Source organism: Rhinopithecus roxellana, chromosome 3 (assembly GCF_007565055.1).
Source record: "Rhinopithecus roxellana isolate Shanxi Qingling chromosome 3, ASM756505v1, whole genome shotgun sequence".
Lineage (NCBI taxonomy): Eukaryota > Metazoa > Chordata > Mammalia > Primates > Cercopithecidae > Rhinopithecus > Rhinopithecus roxellana.
This window is the reverse complement of record NC_044551.1, coordinates 120114226-120134499: the sequence shown is the minus strand read 5'-3', so window position 1 is coordinate 120134499 and position 20274 is coordinate 120114226. Positions and strand designations below refer to the sequence as shown.

General features: G+C 39.8%; 1 protein-coding gene across 3 annotated transcripts in view; it reads left to right on the top strand.

Annotated features, from left to right (window-relative positions):
- The window catches only part of MEGF10 (multiple EGF like domains 10), a 397687-nt gene that overhangs the window by 338209 nt on the left and 39204 nt on the right, over positions 1-20274 (top strand). For all 3 annotated transcript variants that reach the window (XM_030927482.1, XM_030927483.1, XM_030927484.1), the window contains 5 exons: positions 7646-7858; positions 14863-15037; positions 16343-16463; positions 17285-17448; positions 19950-20052. In XM_030927482.1, coding sequence (XP_030783342.1) covers positions 7646-7858; positions 14863-15037; positions 16343-16463; positions 17285-17448; positions 19950-20052 — 776 coding nt within the window. The remainder of the gene's footprint in view (positions 1-7645; positions 7859-14862; positions 15038-16342; positions 16464-17284; positions 17449-19949; positions 20053-20274) is intronic.

Genomic DNA, 20274 nt, shown 5'->3' with positions numbered 1-20274 from the left:
TTTCTTATGATTCAGTGTTCTGTTGAGAATGTCAATCATTCGATTGTGTGGTGGTGACAGAGTCAGATCTGCTGGGACTTACAGGGCCCTCTGGTCCCACATGAAACAGGAAAAACTGGCTGTGCTCGTGCGGGTCTTCCTGCCCCTGTTCATCATCCTCTGTGTTAAATGGTAAACTGTTATCTCAGAGGGCTTTGCACACCCTACTTCTTTTTCTTCAATTTTTTTTTTTTTTTGTGGGACATAGTAGATGTATCTATTTATGGAGTACATGAGATGTTTTGATATAGGCATGCAATGTGAACTAAACACATCATGCAGAATGGGGTATCCATCTCCTCAAGCATTTATCCTTTGAGTTACAAGCAATTTAATTGCACTCTTCAAATTATTTCAGAAAGTACAATTAAGTTACTATTGACCATAGTCACCCTATTATGCTATCAAATAGTAGGTCTTAATTGTTCTTTCTAATTTTTTTTTTTTTTTTTTTTTTTTTTTTTTTTTTTTTTGAGACAGAGTCTCGCTCTGTCACCCAGGCTGGAGTGCAGTGGTGCGATCTCGGCTCACTGCAACCTCCACCTCCCGGGTTCATGCCATTCTCCTTCCTCAGCCTCTCGAGTTGCTGGGACTACAGGTGCCCGCCACCACGCCCAGCTAATTTTTTTTTTTGTATTTTTAGTCGAGACGGGGTTTCACCGTGTTAGCCAGGATGGTCTCGATCTCCTGACCTCGTGATCCACCCACCTCAGCCTCCCAAAGTACTGGGATTACAGGCATGAGCCACCACACCCAGCCCTTTCTAATGTTTTTTGTACCCATTAACCATCCCCATTTCCCCCACACCCTCCCACTATCCTTCCCAACCTCTGGGAACCATTCTTCTACTCTCTGTGTCCATGAATTCCATTGTTTTGATTTTTAGATCCCACAAATAAGTGAGAACATGTGATGTTTGTCTTTCTGTGCCTGGTTTATTTCGTTTAACATAATGATCTCCAGTTCTATCCATGTTGTTGCAAATTACTGGATCTCATTCTTTTTATGGCTGAATAGTACTCCACTGTGTATATGTACCACGTTTTCTTTATCCATTCGTCTGTTGATAGACATGTAGGTTGCTTTGAAATCTTAGCTATTGTAAACACTGCTGCAGCAAACCTAGGAGTGCAGATATACTTCCATATACTGATTTCCTTTCTTTGGGTATACACCCAGCAGTGGGATTGCTGGATCATAAGGTAGCTCAATTTTTAGTTTTTTGAGGAACCTCCAAACTGTTCTCCATAGTGGTTTTACTAAGTTACATTCCCACTAACAGTGTACAAGGGTTCCCTTTTTTTCTGCATCCTCACCAGCATTTGTTGTTGCCTGTCTTTTGGATAAAAGCCATTTTTAACTGGTTTGAGATTATATCTCATTGTAGTTTTGATTTGCATTTCTCTGATGATCAATGGTGTTGAGCACCTTTTTATATGCCTGTTTGCCATTTGTATGTCTTCTTTTGAGAAATGTCTATTCAAATCTTTTGCCTATTTTTGATTGGAGTATTAGACTTTTTCCTATAGAATTGTTTGAGCTCCTTGTATAGTCTGGTTATTAGGTTGGTGCAAAAGTAATTGCGGTTTTTGCCATTGAAAGTAAAGGTGAAGACCGCAATTACTTTTTCACCAACGTATAACCCCTTGTCAGATGGATAGTTTGGAAATACTTTATCCCATTCTGTGGGTTGTCTCTTCACTTTGTTGATTGTATTCTTTGCTGTGCAGAAGGTTTTTAACTTGATGTATGCATCCTTCTTTTAATGCTCGTGAATCTGTCATGTCCTGCAAGACTAGGTAGCCAAGCTCACTGGATGTGTGTGTAGGATTTGAGAAGAGACTTGAGAGGCAGAAGGGCATAGTGATTAAAAACAACCATTTGGAATCTAGGTTTAGGTCAAAGTGTCCCTGGAAACACCTTTTATTTTTTTTTTTGAGACGGAGTCTCGTTTTTCCCCCAGGCTGGAGTCTTGTGGCACGATCTCAGCTCACCGCAACTTCCATCTCCCGGGTTCAAGCAATTCTCCTGCCTCAGCCTCCCTAGTAGCTGGGATTACAGGCACACGCTGCCACATCAGGCTAATTTTTTGTATTTTAGTAGAGACAGGGTTTCACTGTGTTGCCCAGGCTGGTATCGAACTCGTGAGCTCAGGCAATCTGCCCGCCTCGGCTTCCCTAAGTGCTAGGATTATAGGCATTAGAAACACCTTTGTCTGTAACATCCTAATAATAATTGTACTTTTCTCTAGGGTTGTTGTAAGGATTAAATAAGTTAGTGTGTTAAAACATTTAAAACAGTCCTGGAACTTATCAATATTAGATATTATTATTCTAGAATGATTTCTATGAACTGTGTAAATACTAGTGATTATCAATTTGAGTGATGTTTATGAGCTGTATAAATATTAGCTGTCATTATTTTTTATGATGTCTTTCAATTAAGAATTCCTTCAACTATTTTCCCCTTATTTTTTCTCTTTCTAAAATCCTGGTATAATTTTATGACTTTTAATAAGATACTGTCAGGTTTGTTCCCTCCTCCCTCCAACTTAGACCCTGTACTTTCTTATTAAATTTATTTCTGAGTATTTTGTAATTTTTTAAAATTTCATTTCTGCATCTAATTGGATATTTCAGGTTGAAGAAAAACTTGCTTTTGACTATTTACTTTTTAATTTATTCATAATACCAAACTTTTAAGGTAATTTTAATGTTGTTTTTAGCAAACTCTGGAGTTATTTAGTTATACTATCATATCATCTACAAATAAACATAAGTTAGTCTTTTCTTTTCAATATGTATAATGATTATTTCATTTCCTTGAATTATTGCATAAAATTGAGCCTCCAAATTAATGTTGACAAATAGCAGTAAAAGTAAAAATCCCTGTCTTATTCCAGAATTTATTGGAAATGGCTTCAGCATGGTTTCATGTTTGCTATTGGTATTTGGTAAATTATTTTCTTCATTCTTAAGTAGTTTTTTAAATTCCTTTTTTTAATTAAAATCTTTTGTTAATAGTAGCTGTTTAATTTCATTAAATGGCTTTTTGTCTTTTGCTAATATAATTGCATATTTTTCCTTTAATTTTTCATGCAATGAATTGTTGACATTCTTAGTACACAGTTTTTATAACATGTAATTGGACTACTCATATTTTGTAACTGACATCCTAGTTTTAGGTTGTATTTTGGATAGATAAGGCTGTTAGATAATTTCTGGATCCATTTAATATCCTATAATAGAAGAATGAGTTGGGATAAGGGAGGCACAAGACCAAACACAATCTTAATAATAGTTTCTTGTCATATTTTAGGGCACTGAAATGGCAATATAATTATTTTCTTGCCCTCTAGGGATTTAAGTTTCAAATTAGAGGCAGCACAAGAACAATAAACATACAAGGCAAATGAGCTTATACATATTTCATCTGGAATACAGGGAAAGGGAATAACAGTTAATTTTCAGATACATTTTACATTTGAGCCAAGGAAGGCCAGGGGCCAGAGAAAGAGAAAGCAAGTAAAGCAAGTAAAGAGAGAACTTGCTTCTCGACCTACTGCTGTTGTAACTATTGTTTTTCTGATGAGCCAGTGAAATGATTCCTGTTTTCAGCTGTCATCCCTGTCTGGGCTCTAGAGTTCACACATACACACACACACAAAGACAGCAAACACATTTGTCACTATGAATGTCCATGAGGCAGTCCGTGACGGGAGACACGGGGAGAAAGGCCTTGACAGGCTGGGGTCTTAACTTGCCATTTCCCTTGTGTTGAAAAGTCAGCGAAATTTGATCAGTGAGGTTAGGGCAGAGGGCTGCCGGCCCTAGGAGCCTGCACAGCATTCCCAGGATGTGGGGACAGTCCTCCCGGCCAGAGGGAAATAAGAAAAATCCAAACAGGCACCCTGTAGGCTGGCAGAGTAGTGCATGGGATGCCCAAATAAAAGGCTTTGAGGTTTGTGGAAAGGTTGAGAGGATATTGTGGTGAGTAAATGTAACATGACACAGTCAAGTAAGAGTGAAGAGATGATGGCTTCCAGATCCTCAAAAAACTCCTTCTGAAGGAGTTAAAAGAGTTTCACATGCTGATGGTGCTGCCATAGGATCACTCTGGGTCCTGCAATAGCCTAGTAGGGGCCCACACACATGATTGGTGCCAGTGAGTTCGCTGGATGAAAGCATGTGTGACTCAGTGATGAACTGTGTTAAGGTGAAGCCCAAAACAGCTCTGCCAAGCCTGTGTTTGATAGTACCCTGAAGGTGAAGATAAACGTGGATGAAAGGAGGTGAAGTCAAAAGTTATAGACAGGAATTGGGGAACGCAGCATTGGTCATCAATGGAGGAACTCCTTCCTGGATCTAGGAGCTCTTTCCCAGTGCTTTTTACATTTCCCCCAGAGCAGCAGTTCCGGATGTTAGAAAGGTAGGCACCTGATTCATGGATCCCAGGTTTAATGAGGAATGCGATTCTTTCACACTAAATCGTAGTTTGGCCTGACTATTCCAATCACTCTAGGGAAGGACATGCTTAGGACAGGAGTGAAAGCAGTACCTGTCACCCTTTACATATTAACTCACTTCCTTTTTTCCTTAAGGTCACAATGACATGCAACATAATAATAGAAATGGTATTAAAACAAGTCTATGACCCTCATTGGTTTTGGGAATTGATGTGTTAATACTTAACATTTATCCATTCTTACCAATTCCAGGACATTACTTGAAATGTAAAAAAATTAGAAACTCCGAATTTCCATATTTCTACTGTGGCTGATATTTATTACTATATCTTTATTACTTTTCTGCTATCTGTCCTAAGAAAACGTGTTTCCTCTTTTACCAATTTTTGAGAGCTTTTCCTGTTCCATTTGGGACCACAGAAACAGCATTAAGCTCATAAAATTTGTTGGGAAATGGTGCTTCTTGAAGATAAAGGGACCAAAAAGGAGATAAGACTGCTTGGTAAAGACTTTTAATGCAGTCAATCAGAAAGCCATCAGTTATTTCATGATTATGTTTATTTTCAAGATGGAAAATATATACTTCTAGAAAGATATCCTACCATATTCCTTTGGTGGATAGAAGTAGACGTAACTATTATTAACAGGATTGTCCCACAAGTGCAACACTGACAAAAAATAAAATGGGAATATGAATCCAGCTTAAATAATGGCTGCTTTAGTAAGTAACATTCAAATAAGACTTTTTGTTTTATATTTATAATACAAACTAGTAGTGTGTTTAATTGTAGGTTAGAAAGGTAAATGTGGGTCAAGGCCAGCTATTATAGATTTTATTTTTCCTGAGAAAGGAAGTCTCTGCCAAGATATGATAAAATGAACACACTGGTTCCCTGTAATTTGGTAACAGATACTTTCCCAGGCTTCCGATCTATACCACTTTCAACCACTTTTAAGCGGTGCTTTTTACCAAGTTGAAATCGTGAAGATAGTTTAAAATTTAACGTTTGGGTTTGTTTTCAAATCCTTTTAGGAGATGGAAAGTGATATTATTTATCTTTACCTTTTTTCCTTTTGGTACTGACTTGCGAGAAAATCTAACAGACAGGTTGAAAACTTGTCTTGACAGCCTTCAGTAGGAGCCATGATGAGACCAAATTATTGTGCCTAAGCATTTCTTTCTTTAAAGTTTACATCTTTAAGGAATAAACTCAATGACTTGGCTTATTGAAGCTTCTTACAGGTTAAAAATAAAGAGCACCTTTTAAAAATACACTCCGGTCCAAAAATAGGTGTGCACATGTATAACTTTTAGGCACACTTTTTATTTTATGCTGTGTATTAGTTCAATGACTCCATAACTTTCCTAATGGTTTGTTGAGCAATTGAAGGTTCTACCCATTGACAAATACACCTGAAGACGTTTAGAATCTGTGAAACTAAATTTACATGAGATTCTTTTCCTTATGTCCATCACATTAAATATATGCTAGAACCAGAGGTAACCAGAAAAGCATCAAAGGGGCTGGTCCAAGTGGCTCATTCCTATAATCCCAACACCTTGGGAGGCTGAGGCGAGAGGACCACTTGAGTCCAGGAGTTTGAAACCAGCCTGGTTAACATAGCAAGACCTCATCTTTACAAAAAATTTAAAAATTAGCCTGACATGGTGGTGAGTGCCTGTGGTCCTAGCTACTCAGGAGGCAGAGGTGGGAGGGTCACTTGAGCCCAGGAGTTTGAGGTTACAGTGAGCTCTGATGGCACCACTGCACTCCAGTCTGGGTGACAGAGGCAGACCCTGTCTCAAAAAAAAAAAAAAAAAAAAAAAAAAAATCAAGATTTGTCCTCTACACTAAAATAGAATTCCTCCCACCCTGGTATTGTTACTTATTGCACCCTATCATTAAAAATATGCAAAGTTGTGGAAACACTGTTTCTTTGAAGTATGTTTCTTTTCTGTTTCTTTTAAGTGTGCTTGAATTTGTTATTATGCCTTGCTGCTCACATTATACAGATCTAAAAAATGCAAGGCTGACCTACATTTTTGACTCTGGTTCTGGCCTGACTTGAGAGCCACATGGGAAGTGGCTGCCGAGACAAAGTGTACCCTTCTTGTGGCGAATGCTCAGCTGGGCAAAGCCCTGTCTCTCTCCCTTGGCAGAAAGCTCTCCTGCTGCAGAGAGCCAGTCACCTGGCCTAGTCAAAAAGAAACTTGGCTAGTCTAAGAACTATTTGTGCTTTCCATGGAGCAAGAGAGATCATTTTCTCTTTTCTATCATGATTCCCTCTAGCAACTCGGCTTCCCACCTCATTCACCTTACCTAGAGCATATCCTTTCTCTTGGATAGAGCTCCAATGCCATTTTTAAAAAGACAATAAAGTGAATGTTTGAGGGCTGATCTTTACTCCTTGCCATTTGGCAGCCCTTCTTCCCAACAGAGGGCAATACCCCACTAGCCAAACATTTCGTGTTAGAAAACTCCAAGCCTTCCTACTGGCAGGCACTTCCCATGTTGGAATTGAGGACGTCAGATTTTGGTAGCTCGGAGTTTTCCGGATCTAAAGAGGACTTGGCTTATTAGTTAAATAACTTTCTAACTGAGGAGCAATGATTACCATTCAGCTTTTAATAAAAGTAGAAACATGGCTAAGATTAATAATTAATGTCCACATGAAAGCCAAGAGAATTAAAATTTAGTTTCAAATTTGACACAAAATTTTCTCTTTGGAATTGGGAAAGTATGTTTTGAAATTTCATCATTATGGACTAACATTTGAAAATTTCTTTTCTCGTTTTCTTAGTATCTACTAAAGTGCTGTGTAACTTTGGCAAGCACTAACTGTAAACATGCCTCATGTCCTAAGCTTGTATTTTTGTTTTGGTTTCATTTTGTTGTTGTTATTTGTTTTGTTTTGTTTTCTACAGATCATGCTGCTGTTACTACAATATGTAGCCAGAGTATACTTAGCCAGAGTAATGTATCTGAATGCTTTTCATCCCTGTAATGGGACAATCACTAAATAATTGCAACAGCAAAAAGCAGCTTCAATTCATGCATAACAAAGCCATTCTGGATCAACCATTTATTTTCACATGGCACTAACTAATCTTTCTTCTTGCTCCCGCCTCTTGCTTGGTAGGTGCCAGGATGAGTGTCCTGTTGGGACCTATGGTGTTCTCTGTGCTGAGACCTGCCAGTGTGTCAATGGAGGGAAGTGTTACCATGTGAGCGGCACGTGCCTCTGCGAAGCAGGCTTTGCTGGCGAGCGCTGCGAAGCACGCCTGTGTCCTGAGGGGCTCTACGGCATCAAATGTGACAAACAGTGCCCCTGCCACTTGGACAACACTCATAGGTGAGTATCAGCTTCCTCTGGAAGGACGTGTCCTATGAAAATTGTAACCTCGGTTTTCAGGATTTGGAAGGAGGGATTGATAGAGTGATTCTTACCCCAAGCCGCCTCCTGCCTCTAGGCTACTCTGGGCAGGAATCGCCAAGTAAAAGGAAGACTTTTTAACTTAATGTGTGATGGTCCACATCCGAGGTGCCAAAATTGTTCAATGGTTACTGGTGGATAGCAAATTCTATTCTCTATTAATGACCACTGATAAAAACAAAATTTGCTGAGGTTAGTAGAACTTTCCCTTAAGCAAGGGATTCTGTGACATTCCCTTAGAAGCAAAGATGCAATGAGAGACAAGGTGTTCAGCCAAGTTTAGTATGCAAAAATATCATAAAATGATTCTTACTGCAGCATCTTTTATTTGACAGCACATCTGTGGAAGAAAAAAAAAAGGCTAGAGAGAGGAAGTGTACTGGTGGAAGTTTTGTGAAAGTGCTTCACATGTGGCTGTCACATGTGAAATATCTTTTTCGAACTGATTACTCTGACATAAAACTCACAAGGGACTTTTAGCTCAAAAACCTCTCGAAGAATTTGAGAACAGGAAACCCCGATCCCACCCACCCTACTGTACCTTGTCTGCCCTGAAAATATCTTCTTACCCCTGTTTCTTCTTTCCCTCCCCCAGGGACCAGATACACATAACTTAGAATTCTGGGCCTCCTTTGCAGACTGCTGGAAAAGCTGTGTTTGACAAAAATGTAGTGTGTTATATAGCAGTTCAGATCTTACTAGAATTATTTTTATTTGCATTCAGTACAGCTGTTACTTCATTTATACTTCTGAAAGATAATTCGTAGCCACATCAAATCCCAAATGCACAGAAGTTAAAAGTAAACAAAAGCATGTGGTTGGTCTCTTCTGTAAACCATTGTTAGTAACAAAAATATAGAGTTTGCACTCTGTGTGTGTGCGTGTGCACCTGTGTATGTGTGCTGGAATACATTTTAGTGGGACATATGAAAGAAATGTATTCGCAAAATATGATTCAAGTAACTTGTAAGCCACATTAGTCAACTTTGGTTTTCCTCATTGGAAAATATTGCCTTTCTTTACATGACACATTTACGTAAATATTTGGGGGAATAAAAATGAGTAATCTCCACAGGGTTTTGTTTTTCAACTCCCTAATATTTAAGGAGCTGGCAGGATTCGGGGCAAGTTATGAATTTGGGTGCCTTTCCTACAGTATAAGTCTTGTTGCAGCAGAAAGTAAGCCTCATGTAGTGACAACTAAGAACATTACACCAGTGTGCCGTTTCGTTGTATGTAGAGACAACTGAAATCAAATGGAATAATAAATCTATGCAAAGGAAGAGCTCTGCTATGAGAAGAACTGGAGAAGCAGAGAGCATGTTGATTTTGTTGGAATTGGATGCCATATTAGTAGTGGCAAGGTGCAGAGTGGAGAATTAGTTAATTGATGGCAATACTGTGGTAATTTTGACATAGGTCATATGTACCTAAGCGTGTATGTGTTAACAAAGAAGTACATGACATTTTTTGACAATTACATAGATCAATAACACTAAAATCTGTCTAATAATGTATACCGAATAATCCGAATATTTTTGAAAATCAGTCTTTTCATGATTTTGTAAATCATGAATGGTATTTTTAAAGATTAGCTTTTACAAATTTCTATTAAAACAAGTTTAATATTGATTATATGACTCTATCTTGTTGAATTCATCATTGGAGCCAGCTATCTAGTTCTCGTATCTTAAACTTCTATTTGTAAAATTCCTGAAAGTCCAAGTTCCCTTCAAATCAAAGGGCATAGAATCCTTGTATTAATTGAAAGTCTAGTTTGTTCACATTATCATTTATCAAGCAAGTGGAGCTTTGCTGTTACATGATTTATGATGTACTAAAGCCTTCCATTATAATTAATGAGATAACAAATACAATGTAAATTAATAATGTATATTGTCATTAGGTACACATTGAGTTCTATGGATATACACATTGACATATATGTTAGCCATATAGTTGGGTAAGGGTTTGTATCAGGTAGCTTTTGCTGCATTAAAAAACAAACAACAACAACAAAAACTATTCCAAACCTAATGACATAAAATAACAATTATTTACTAACTGATGATTTTTTGCTTGACTATGTGGGCTAGGCTCAGCTTGATGGTGGTTCTGCTGGTCTCCTTGTGTTCAGCTGGCAGATAAACTGTAGGCTGATTGGTCCTGGATATCCTCACTCACATGTCTGGCATTTGACTGGGTGATGGGGGTGACTGAGCTACACATCTCCAGTATCTAGCAGGCTAGCCTGGGCTTTTTCACATGTTGACTGGCTTCTAAAAGTAACGGAAGACAGTACAGACCCCCAACATACACTTTTAAAGCCTTTGGTTATGTCGTATTTGCTAATATCCCTTTAGATAAGGCAAGTCATCTAACCAAGTCCAGATTCAATATTCTCCACCTCTCGATGGGAGGTGTTGCAAAGAATTTGTAGCCATTTTTATTTTGCAGTCTATCATAGGGCTGAAAGGAATTTAAATATATTTATAAGTAATACTAGTACTTTAAACTTTAGCACCATTATTGAGCCTAAAGACATTCACTGTGACCTGGGCTTTTCAACTGAAAACTAACTGTTATGAGGGAAATGATTTTGAACAAGAAAATAAAATTTGAGATTTAATAATATTCCACATGCAACATAGAGAGACAGATTAACTGGTTTTGGTAATAAAGATATTTAATAGCTATGGACAATCTGGATGTACCTATTTGCAAATGTCACATAATTGTCATTACATTTGAGCATTAATAACATCTAAGGAAATGAATAAAAGGAAGTTCAATGACCTGTTTCAGCCAATATTATATAGTATTGGACTTTTGTCGTAATTCAACTATTAAATTGAACAGTTTCTTAGAATATATGTGTATAGTTATATGTGTTTATAAAATGACAACTATTCCCATATGTGTATAATCCTATTTTCATATACACGAAGCAATCTGTTCTTTAGATGGAAAACAGGTAATGAGTATATCACCCTTCAACCTCCAATCTGCTGCTCCTACAACAACATGTAAATCTCATTATCAATTAAGCTGCCTGCATGAGAACCCATCAAATGCCTCCAAAGTGCTCTAGCTTCCTACATCTAATTACAAATTGCAGAATACTAATTTTGGTGTCAATCAATCTGAAAACCAGTGTGCAGCACTAACACTCACTGGGGGGCACTGAATATCAATTTCTCAGCCTGCCGTTTGCTTTGTTGAATTCATTGTCATCCAAATTGTCTATTTTCTTTAACATTATGTCTACACCATGAATACTATTTTCTACTTTTCAATGTAAAGTAATATTTTCTACCAAAAATATCATTTCTTTTACAATATGTTAAGATAAGGTAGGCTACTTTAACCAATCCATCACTTGAAATATTTCTTTTCCCTTTATCAAATGTAAGGACTTACTGAAGCAGACTTAATTTTTTCCCTGTTTTTTTGTACAATATTTGTTTTTACTGATCCTGTTGACCCCTTTATATGTGCCAAATTCTAAATCTTAGCAATTCTCCTTCATGTCTGGTCCCCTTAGCAGGCTGTTAGCAAGCCTCCTTTTTCTTTGGTATAAAAACAAACCTGGGTTCAAGTTTGATTCTGCCCCACTACCTGTGTGAGACTTTGAATAAATAATTTACCCTTTCTGGTTCTCTATTTTCTCATTTATAAAATGGGATCATACCATCTAGGATGGTTGTGAGGATTGAACTAAATAGTGCTCAGCACATTGCTGAGACTTACTCAGGACCCAGTAAATGCCATCTCCTGGTCTGTGCATTCACTTACAATATCATCACAAACATGGTGACATTCATGAGTTGTTCTCTGTGATTAATGGCTATTTCCTTTAAGCCAAGACTTTGACATTTTAAAAACTAATTTTAGGGGAAATCTTCCCCTTTGTATACATATATACTGAGTATAATTTAACATTGTTCAGTGACTCTGAGATGTCAGGGAGAAGCAGATTAATGTGGGAAAGCTAGGTCCCTGGAGTCACATCCACTCTGTATCACCTGTGGCATTTTCACTTATTCATTCAATCCGCATTCACTGTGGGCCTACTATGGGCCAGTGAAAGGTGGAAAAACAGATTTAATTCTTGCCCTCCTGGAACTCACAGTGTAGGAGAGGAGGAAGACATTAAAGGACTAGAAAAATAAACTGAATTATAGATTGTGAAAATGAGATGAGAAGATGGATCAGGGCGCCAAGGAAGAGTGTAAGTGGAGAGACCTACCTTCAATTTGGGTGGACAGGGAAGATCTCTTTGAGGAAGAGACTGGAAAGACAATCTGGAGAGAGATAAGCAGAGAGTAAGGGAACTGCATCCTAAGAATATGGAATAGCCCATGTGGAGGTCCTTACGTTGAAAAAAAATGATGCTTTTACAAACTAGAAGAAATCCAGTGTGGTCAAGTACAGCAATAAAGAGAGAATAAAGATGAAAGAAGAGGTTGAGGAGTAGGCAGTGGACAGATGACGAGGCCCCAAGGGGTGTATTTAGGGTGACTATGTATCAGGTTTCACAAGGACAGTCTGTTTTAGGCCTGTTGTCCTAGTGTAATTATTAGCAACTCTCTCTTCACTCTTAAAAATACCCTGGTTTAGACAATGAATTGTATAGTCTCTGTAGTTATATTAAACAGTCTGGATTTTGTTCCAAGGGTAGTGGGGAGCCTTTGAAGAGTTTTAAGAAGGAGAATGATATGATTTACTCTTTAGGTGATAAGGCATGAGTGGATGTGGGCGCACAGTTGGAAGGCTGTTCAGAAGGTGAGGAGATAGATGGCATCGGTTGGAGCAGAATGAGGACAGTGAAGATGAAGGGACGTGGGTGGATTCCAAATATATTTTGGAGTTAGAATGGTTAAATTCTAGTGATGAGGCAGAAGGAGTTATCAAGAATAACTCCTAGGCCAGGCACGGCGGCTCACGCTTATAATCCCAGCACTTTGGGAGGCCAAGGTGGGCAGATCACTTGAGGTCAGGAGTTCGAGATCAGCCTGGCCAAAATGGTGGAATTCTGTCGCTACTAAAAATACAAAAATTAACTGGGCATGGGGCACATGCCTATAATCCCAGCTACTCAGGAGTCTGAAGCAGAAGAATCACTTGAACGGTGGAGGTTGTAGTGAGCTGAGATTGCACCACTGCACTCCAGCCTGGGTGACAGAGAGAGACTCCATCTCAAAAAAAAAAAAAAAAAAAAGAATAACTCCTAGATAAACTAAGTGACTGATGGTGCTATTTACGGAAATTTGGACAATTAGGGGTAGATACTGAGGGAAAGAGCAAGGGCTCAGTTTTGTTGTTTTTTTTTTCTGAGACAAAGTCTCGCTCTGTCGCCCAGACTGGAGTGCAGTGGCGTGATCTCGGCTCACTGCAAGCTCTGCCTCCTGGATTCACACCATTCTCCTTCCTCAGCCTCCTGAGTAGCTGGGACTACAGGCGTCTGCCACCATGCCTGGCTAATTTTTTTTGGTAGTTTTAGTAGAGACAGGGTTTCACTGAGTTAGCCAGGATGGTCTTGATCTCCTGACCTCGTGATCTGCCCGCCTTAGCCTCCCAAAGTGCTGGGATTACAAGTTTGAGCTACGGTGCCTGGCCCAAGGGCTCAGTTTTTGACATGTTAAGTTTGAGATGCCATGGAGATGCCATGTGACTGCTCAAGGATAAGCGATTGGCCCAAGGATAATAGAAGATAAGCAGACTTGAGAAGATCTACGTAGATCTGAGACTCACGCCCTGGTCCTATGCATCTAAACCTACACTCAAGAAACCACCTCATATGTAGAACTGTATTTAGGTATTCTTCATGCCATGTTTTCTGAGTGTTCGATGAATTTCTAGGCCTTTGCCTGTGAACACTAAGGTACAGAAGGGGTCTAAAAGTATATTTAAATAAACCTCCAAAAATGAGCACCAAACCATTCAATCCACAGGAATTTTCTGAACAAAGGGGAGGAGGAATATAGGATATGAGATTATGAGGCGTGGCTGAGACCCTCACTTGACGGACTAGGACATCAGACCCAGGGAAGTTGTATGATTTCACTGAGGCCACTCAGATAGTGGGAGAACTGGGGTTGCATCCTCAGTCTTCACCCCTCCCAGGTTGTCATTCTTTCCAAGAGTAGAAAATCTATGAACAGTCCTCTGATGGGAAGTCATTTAGCAAATATCTGGATATGACAGAGGTGTTTGTTGTAGGCCCTAGTTAAGGGCAGGGTTTTAGCTACATTGGGCAAGGAAGACCATCTTTAAAAAGTCTTCCAGCTGTCAGCAGAACTGGTTTGATTGTTAAGATTTTCTCGTGGTGAGAAGCACATATGTTTTGAGCCAGCATGTCACAGAGGGCCCTATTGTGTCAACTCACTTACGCATGCATCTCAGCGCAGCTGATATGTCCATTTGCTATGGAGCAACAGCTGGTTGCCTGGTGGGTCAATGCGGCTGCTGTTTCAGGTGGAGACAGCTGCCTGCTACCAGGTATAGGGAACTGAGGGAGAAACAGGCTGATGAGGTCACTGCTTTTGGTGTTCCTGGGACATCATACTAGTTAACTGGTTTGGTATTGTCCATTGGATGGAGTTTTTTTAGCTCCTGTCACAGAGTTGACCTCTTACAAAATTAGTGCGTTCAATTTAAGAAAATTAAAAAGAATTTCAGACAAAAGGATGTGGTTGTAACACATCCTGCTAGACATGATGCTGATTTCATACAACATTTCTATATTACCCATCAGGTTTCAGCCAGTTAATTAAATCATACCCAGCCTGGGAATGAAGTTTGAATTATTGCTCATGGAATTACCCACACATTTAGTGATCATTGCTAAAGCAACATTTGCACAGAAGTTGGGTGTCATGTTTACCCCAAAGTGACTTATTCCTTTCATCCATGTCTCTCAGCTGTCATCCCATGTCTGGAGAGTGTGCCTGCAAGCCGGGCTGGTCAGGACTCTACTGTAATGAGACATGTTCTCCTGGATTCTACGGGGAAGCTTGCCAGCAGATCTGCAGCTGCCAAAATGGGGCAGACTGTGACAGTGTGACTGGAAAGTGCACCTGTGCCCCAGGATTCAAAGTGAGTGACTAGGGCTCTGAGGCAGGAGAAGAGGGGTGCAGTGTGAAGCATCTCAACACCATGGTTTATATGTCCTCCAGTGAAATACAGTGAATGTGCTAAAGTCATCCATGTCATTAATGAGAGAGAAAATGAGAAAAATGCTAATAGAGATATAAGGAATTACCTTAGTATGATGACTGGGAAAGCTGTAAAACTATAAATGTGGCATTAATTTTTAATATAAACATATGTCAGAAAGTATATTATAATTATTCCTTAAGTAATGTATTTTATTGTGTTTTATAGGTGACAAAGAAGTTACTTTTCCAAGTAGATTACTGTTGTTGTTGACAGCTTTTGTTTTTAAGTCCATGAAATTTGAAGGCACATCGAGTTAGCATTTGTAATGGATTTACATTCTGTAGTTGGTAGTACATAAGTTTTTAGGTCCCTTTGAAAATCCAGACCCTATAAATATGTCTATATTCCATGCGCAATAGAGCAGAATTTTGCTTACAGTTTCTAAGATTTTATCATGATAGGCTAGGAATCTTTGCTTTAAAGGAGAATGTGTTGTTCTTGAATTATTCCTTCCCATTTTAAAGAGCACATTGAACTATGGAGAATGTTGATGATTATTCCAGAGCACATAATGTAGAACTGGTGGATCATAAAGTCACAGAGCTGAGAGGATCTTTAAAGGTTTTTCTAACCCTGTCATAACTCTTTGGTTCAGCCCTTGAATTAGCTTTGTCTTAAGAGTCCCTTCTGTTTTGAAAGCAGATGACCTCCAGTTGCCTTTGGTAGCTTAATTCTATGTTTAATGCTCCCTGTCGGATAAAGTGAATCATGTTGCTGAATGTGTTCTGTTGTTGCTTTGCTTTACCCACTAAAAATATTACATAATATTATATAAGGATGTCTAGGAAGGGTTGAGATCTAATGTATAGTTCATATTGATGTTTATTTATTGACAGTAATTTTACAGATAAAATTTATTTTTATATATCTACTTGTCTGAGCAAGGACATAGGATTTTTATTGTTGTTTTGTTTTGGTTCTGCTATGAAGGCGAAGCTAAGGTAGGTGCAAACTTTTTTGGATCCCATTTAATAATATATCCTAAACATAGACCAGCTAGAGTTGCCCTTACTTTTCTAAAATTTGTAGAGTGGTGACATTATAACAAAATTTTAAAAATACAGTGTGTTAAAATTAGAGGGGAAGTATAATTAGCATTGCCAAGGTGTATTTTTGTTTATTTGTGTTGGCCTTATTTCAGTTGGCAAAACTGAGTGCATTTTGCTACTTGTGCCTATCTAGGGAATTGACTGCTCTACCCCATGCCCTCTGGGAACCTATGGGATAAACTGTTCCTCTCGCTGTGGCTGTAAAAATGATGCAGTCTGCTCTCCTGTGGACGGGTCTTGTACTTGCAAGGCAGGTAAGAGTGGGGGTAAATAAGTCTTTAATTTGATCCTGTCACTTTATCTCCTAAAGACACAAAAAGAAAGAAACCTTAACCAGGGTTCTAGCTCCAGTTGCACCAAAATTCAGTGTCTGACCTCCGCAAGTCCCTCATCCAGTGTGGGCTGGAATGCTTTCCTGAGTCAAGGGAAGAGGTTCACATTAGATGATCTCTGAAGTCACTGCCAGCTCCAAAAGTCTGTGTGTCTGTGCATTTTGGGAAGAGTACACAAGCAGACATGTGTTCATGCCCCTAAATTGACTGGCTTGGAGTCATGACAAGAAATGCATCCAAGCACCAATTTTATATGAGCACCAGGACGTGTCCGTCCATAGGTGCAGCCAGGATCCTGGATATACACAGTTACTGGTTAATGGGGTCCTGCTTTAAAGATGGGGTTGTGTTTTCAAGCAGAATTATTTGTCTCCCTTCCATATAAATTATTTCACTTTCCTGATCTGAACAAAACTCGGCACTCCACAGTGTGCATCACTGCCCATTAAAGGTGTTCAGACTCTATATCTCTTCCTCATTAGCCCACTAGTATTTTGCAGTGTTGGCGTCCTCAACAGATCACACAGCACACATGGCTGTTTGGGTCCTCAGGGGTGCGTTCTGTTCATCTCTGATGGAGGCTTCACTTGGCAGAACCAGTGCTCTCTGCTGCTGTGGCTGGGGCTGGGAGGCACTGTGTGCATCTCCAAGGTGTTTCTAAAGAGAAACATGTTTTGGAAAGGCTCAGCAAGGCTCCCTGCTGCCTTTGTTCGCTCACATGCTCTGGCGTTCTTGTCGCACAGGCTGGCACGGGGTGGACTGCTCCATCAGATGTCCCAGTGGCACATGGGGCTTTGGCTGTAACTTAACATGCCAGTGCCTCAACGGGGGAGCCTGCAACACCCTGGACGGGACCTGCACGTGTGCGCCTGGATGGCGCGGGGAGAAATGCGAACTTCCCTGCCAGGTATGCACGAATCAGCGCCCTGACGGAAAATGCCTATGAAGAGCTGATGCCGTAGAGTTGGCTTCTTTTTGCAGTTTTCCTGACTTCAAGTGGCTCAGTGTGAACCCAACTTCGGTGACTACTGGAAGAATCTAGGTGTTTGGATTCAAATTGGACGTAGGATTGGAAAAGGGATCAACATGGAGACTGGTTAGATAGGCTCTGTGAGAATTTCTTTCTTCTTTTCCTTCATCTTATTCAGTTTCCTCAACCCCCACCCTTTATTTTCTGTTTCTTATACACCCATCTCTTGGTGGTAGCCAGTGAACAGCACTGGTCAAACACCCAGTGTATGCCTGTCAGCTCTCTAAATATTTTGTTTCCATTATCATGGAAATCCCCCTGCCTTTAGGGTGGAAAGTGGCTGGGATTTGAAAGGAGGGTGGTGATTGATGTCACAGAAATGCTCCTGGAAGTGTTAAAAGAAGGTTTGGAAACTGTGTCTTTTAGCATAAGTTTCTCTGGAGCCACAAGAATATCTTAAGATGTCCCTATAGCTCACTCTATTCCCTTGACCTACTTTGGAGATACAGGTCATTAGAAATCTCATACTGCATCTAGCTCAGGCTGTCAGGGAGTGCAAATGGGAAGTGCATTTTGGAGTAAGCTGCTGATTTCTTTTCCATCACTCTGTCTTCCTATAGCAATTCTTTTCTCCTGAGCCATTAGGCATTCTTTCTGTGGTGTGTGTTCTCTGCCTCCAGGACATCATCTGATGGCGAGATAACAATGTGACCCCCTGAACTGGGCCCCTCAAGAAGGGCCTTCCACAATGCTCTTTTGTCTCTGGGCTTCCTCCTCATTAAGTACAACCCACTTCCCAAAGTCGAAATGATCCCACTCATGGATATCCCATGGACAGAGTTGTTAGCTTTGCTGCCTCTCATCAGACTAGTGAACAAATTATTAGTACTTGGAGATGAGCTTGAAGATCACTTTTTACTCCCTATCTGATTGTAGACAAAGCAAAGCCCCTAGCACAATCTCGTCCTTTTTCATACCTTAGAGGAGTTAGTAAATCAGTGAAGGCTGAGAGTTTAGTGGTTCATATCATGACAAAGCTAAATCCTGTGTAGCTCTATCAAACATTGGTGGGGTCTACAAAATGATTGTTTTCTTTTTCTTATTTTAACTAGTTCTAGACAAATAATTATTCATCTATAACACCCACTACCTGTCTATGCTGGTTCCCATGTTCCTCCTCCGTGGTAATTCTGTACCCCTGTTTCTCTTAGTGCTTGGGTGGTGTTGGGAAGGTGTGTAGTGCCTCCCTCAATTCTCAGGATCTGGGGTGAAAGAGCTGAACTTTCCATTCTTTCTCCACAAACAAAATGATCATGTACATGAGGAGTGTTGTCTTCATCAGACCATCCAAACTGACATGCATGTGAAAATATAAAAGATCTGGAAAGGGGGTTGTGAGGAGGTGTGTCAACTCATGCTTAGGATTGTGAGTCAGAATATTTTGTGTGGCTTAGACTTCCTCCTGAAAAGCAGGATAATAATTAGAGAAAAGAAACAAAAGTTCTTCATTTTTCTTTATAGTGCCATGTATCTTGTTGGCAACTTATGGCAATGAACTCAATTCAATTAAAACTATAATTTTAAAAATTAGTTTATAATTAAACATTTTTTTAAATTATAAAATTATAGTTTTAAAACTATAATTTTAGAGCTTTTTTTGTGGGTAAGGGTCATTTTTGTGTGAGCCATTCTCTCTTTTCACTAAATAATAGGATGCATTATAAGGGACACTGATCTATTTTGTAAAAAATCTTTAGGAACAAAAGAAAATATTTTTATGAGTTGTAGCTTATAGGATAAACTTCTTTTAAATACTTGGCATTTTTACATATATTTGCATATATGGATATCAGTGTATTGGCATGATTGGCTTCACCATTTTTATGTCCCAACCATTGTGTCAGGCATAAACTAGGGTTTGAGTGACTTTAAAACACTGACTTCCTGGAGCCTCTATTTTGGGGACTAAGAAGACATAGAAAGAGGTGATTAAGATGCATCCCTCTGGCTGAGTGCGGTGGCTCCCACCTGTAATCCCAACACTTTAGGAGGCCGAGGTGGGTGGATCACCTGAGGTCAGGAGTTAGAGACCAGCCCAACCAACAAGGTGAAACCCTATCTTCACTAAAAATGCAAAAATTAGCTGGGCATGGTGGCAGGTGCCTGAAGTCCCAGCTACTCGGGAGGCTGAGAATTGCTTCAACTCAGGAGGCCGAGGTTGCGGTGAGCTGAGATCACACCACTGCACTCCAGCCTGGGCAACAGAGCAAGACTCCATCTCAAAAAAAAAAAAAAAAAGGAAAAAAAAAAGATGCATCCCTCTCAGAAGTGTTTGGGACAGCAGACTGTATGTGAAATGGCTGACAGTGGCCTTTTCCTCTCCTGTTGTGGGATTTCCCAGGCCCTCATTGTTGCCTTTGATGCTGTTTTCCACGCAGGATGGCACGTACGGGCTGAACTGTGCTGAGCGCTGTGACTGCAGCCACGCAGATGGCTGCCACCCTACCACGGGCCACTGCCGCTGCCTCCCTGGATGGTCAGGTGAGAGCCGAGGACCACTAATGGAAAGGGGAAACCCACCAACTTAACACCGAGCGCTGTTGCTTGTCACTTCACAGGAACACACACAAGTCAACTTTTCAAAAGAAACGAAAATTCGATAAAGTTTCCAGTAAACTGAAACCTTTAATCTATAATCCAGGGCTGATTTTTTGTTGATTTGTGCAGGCACAGTTCTCTTGAGCTACATGTAAGGTCCAGCTG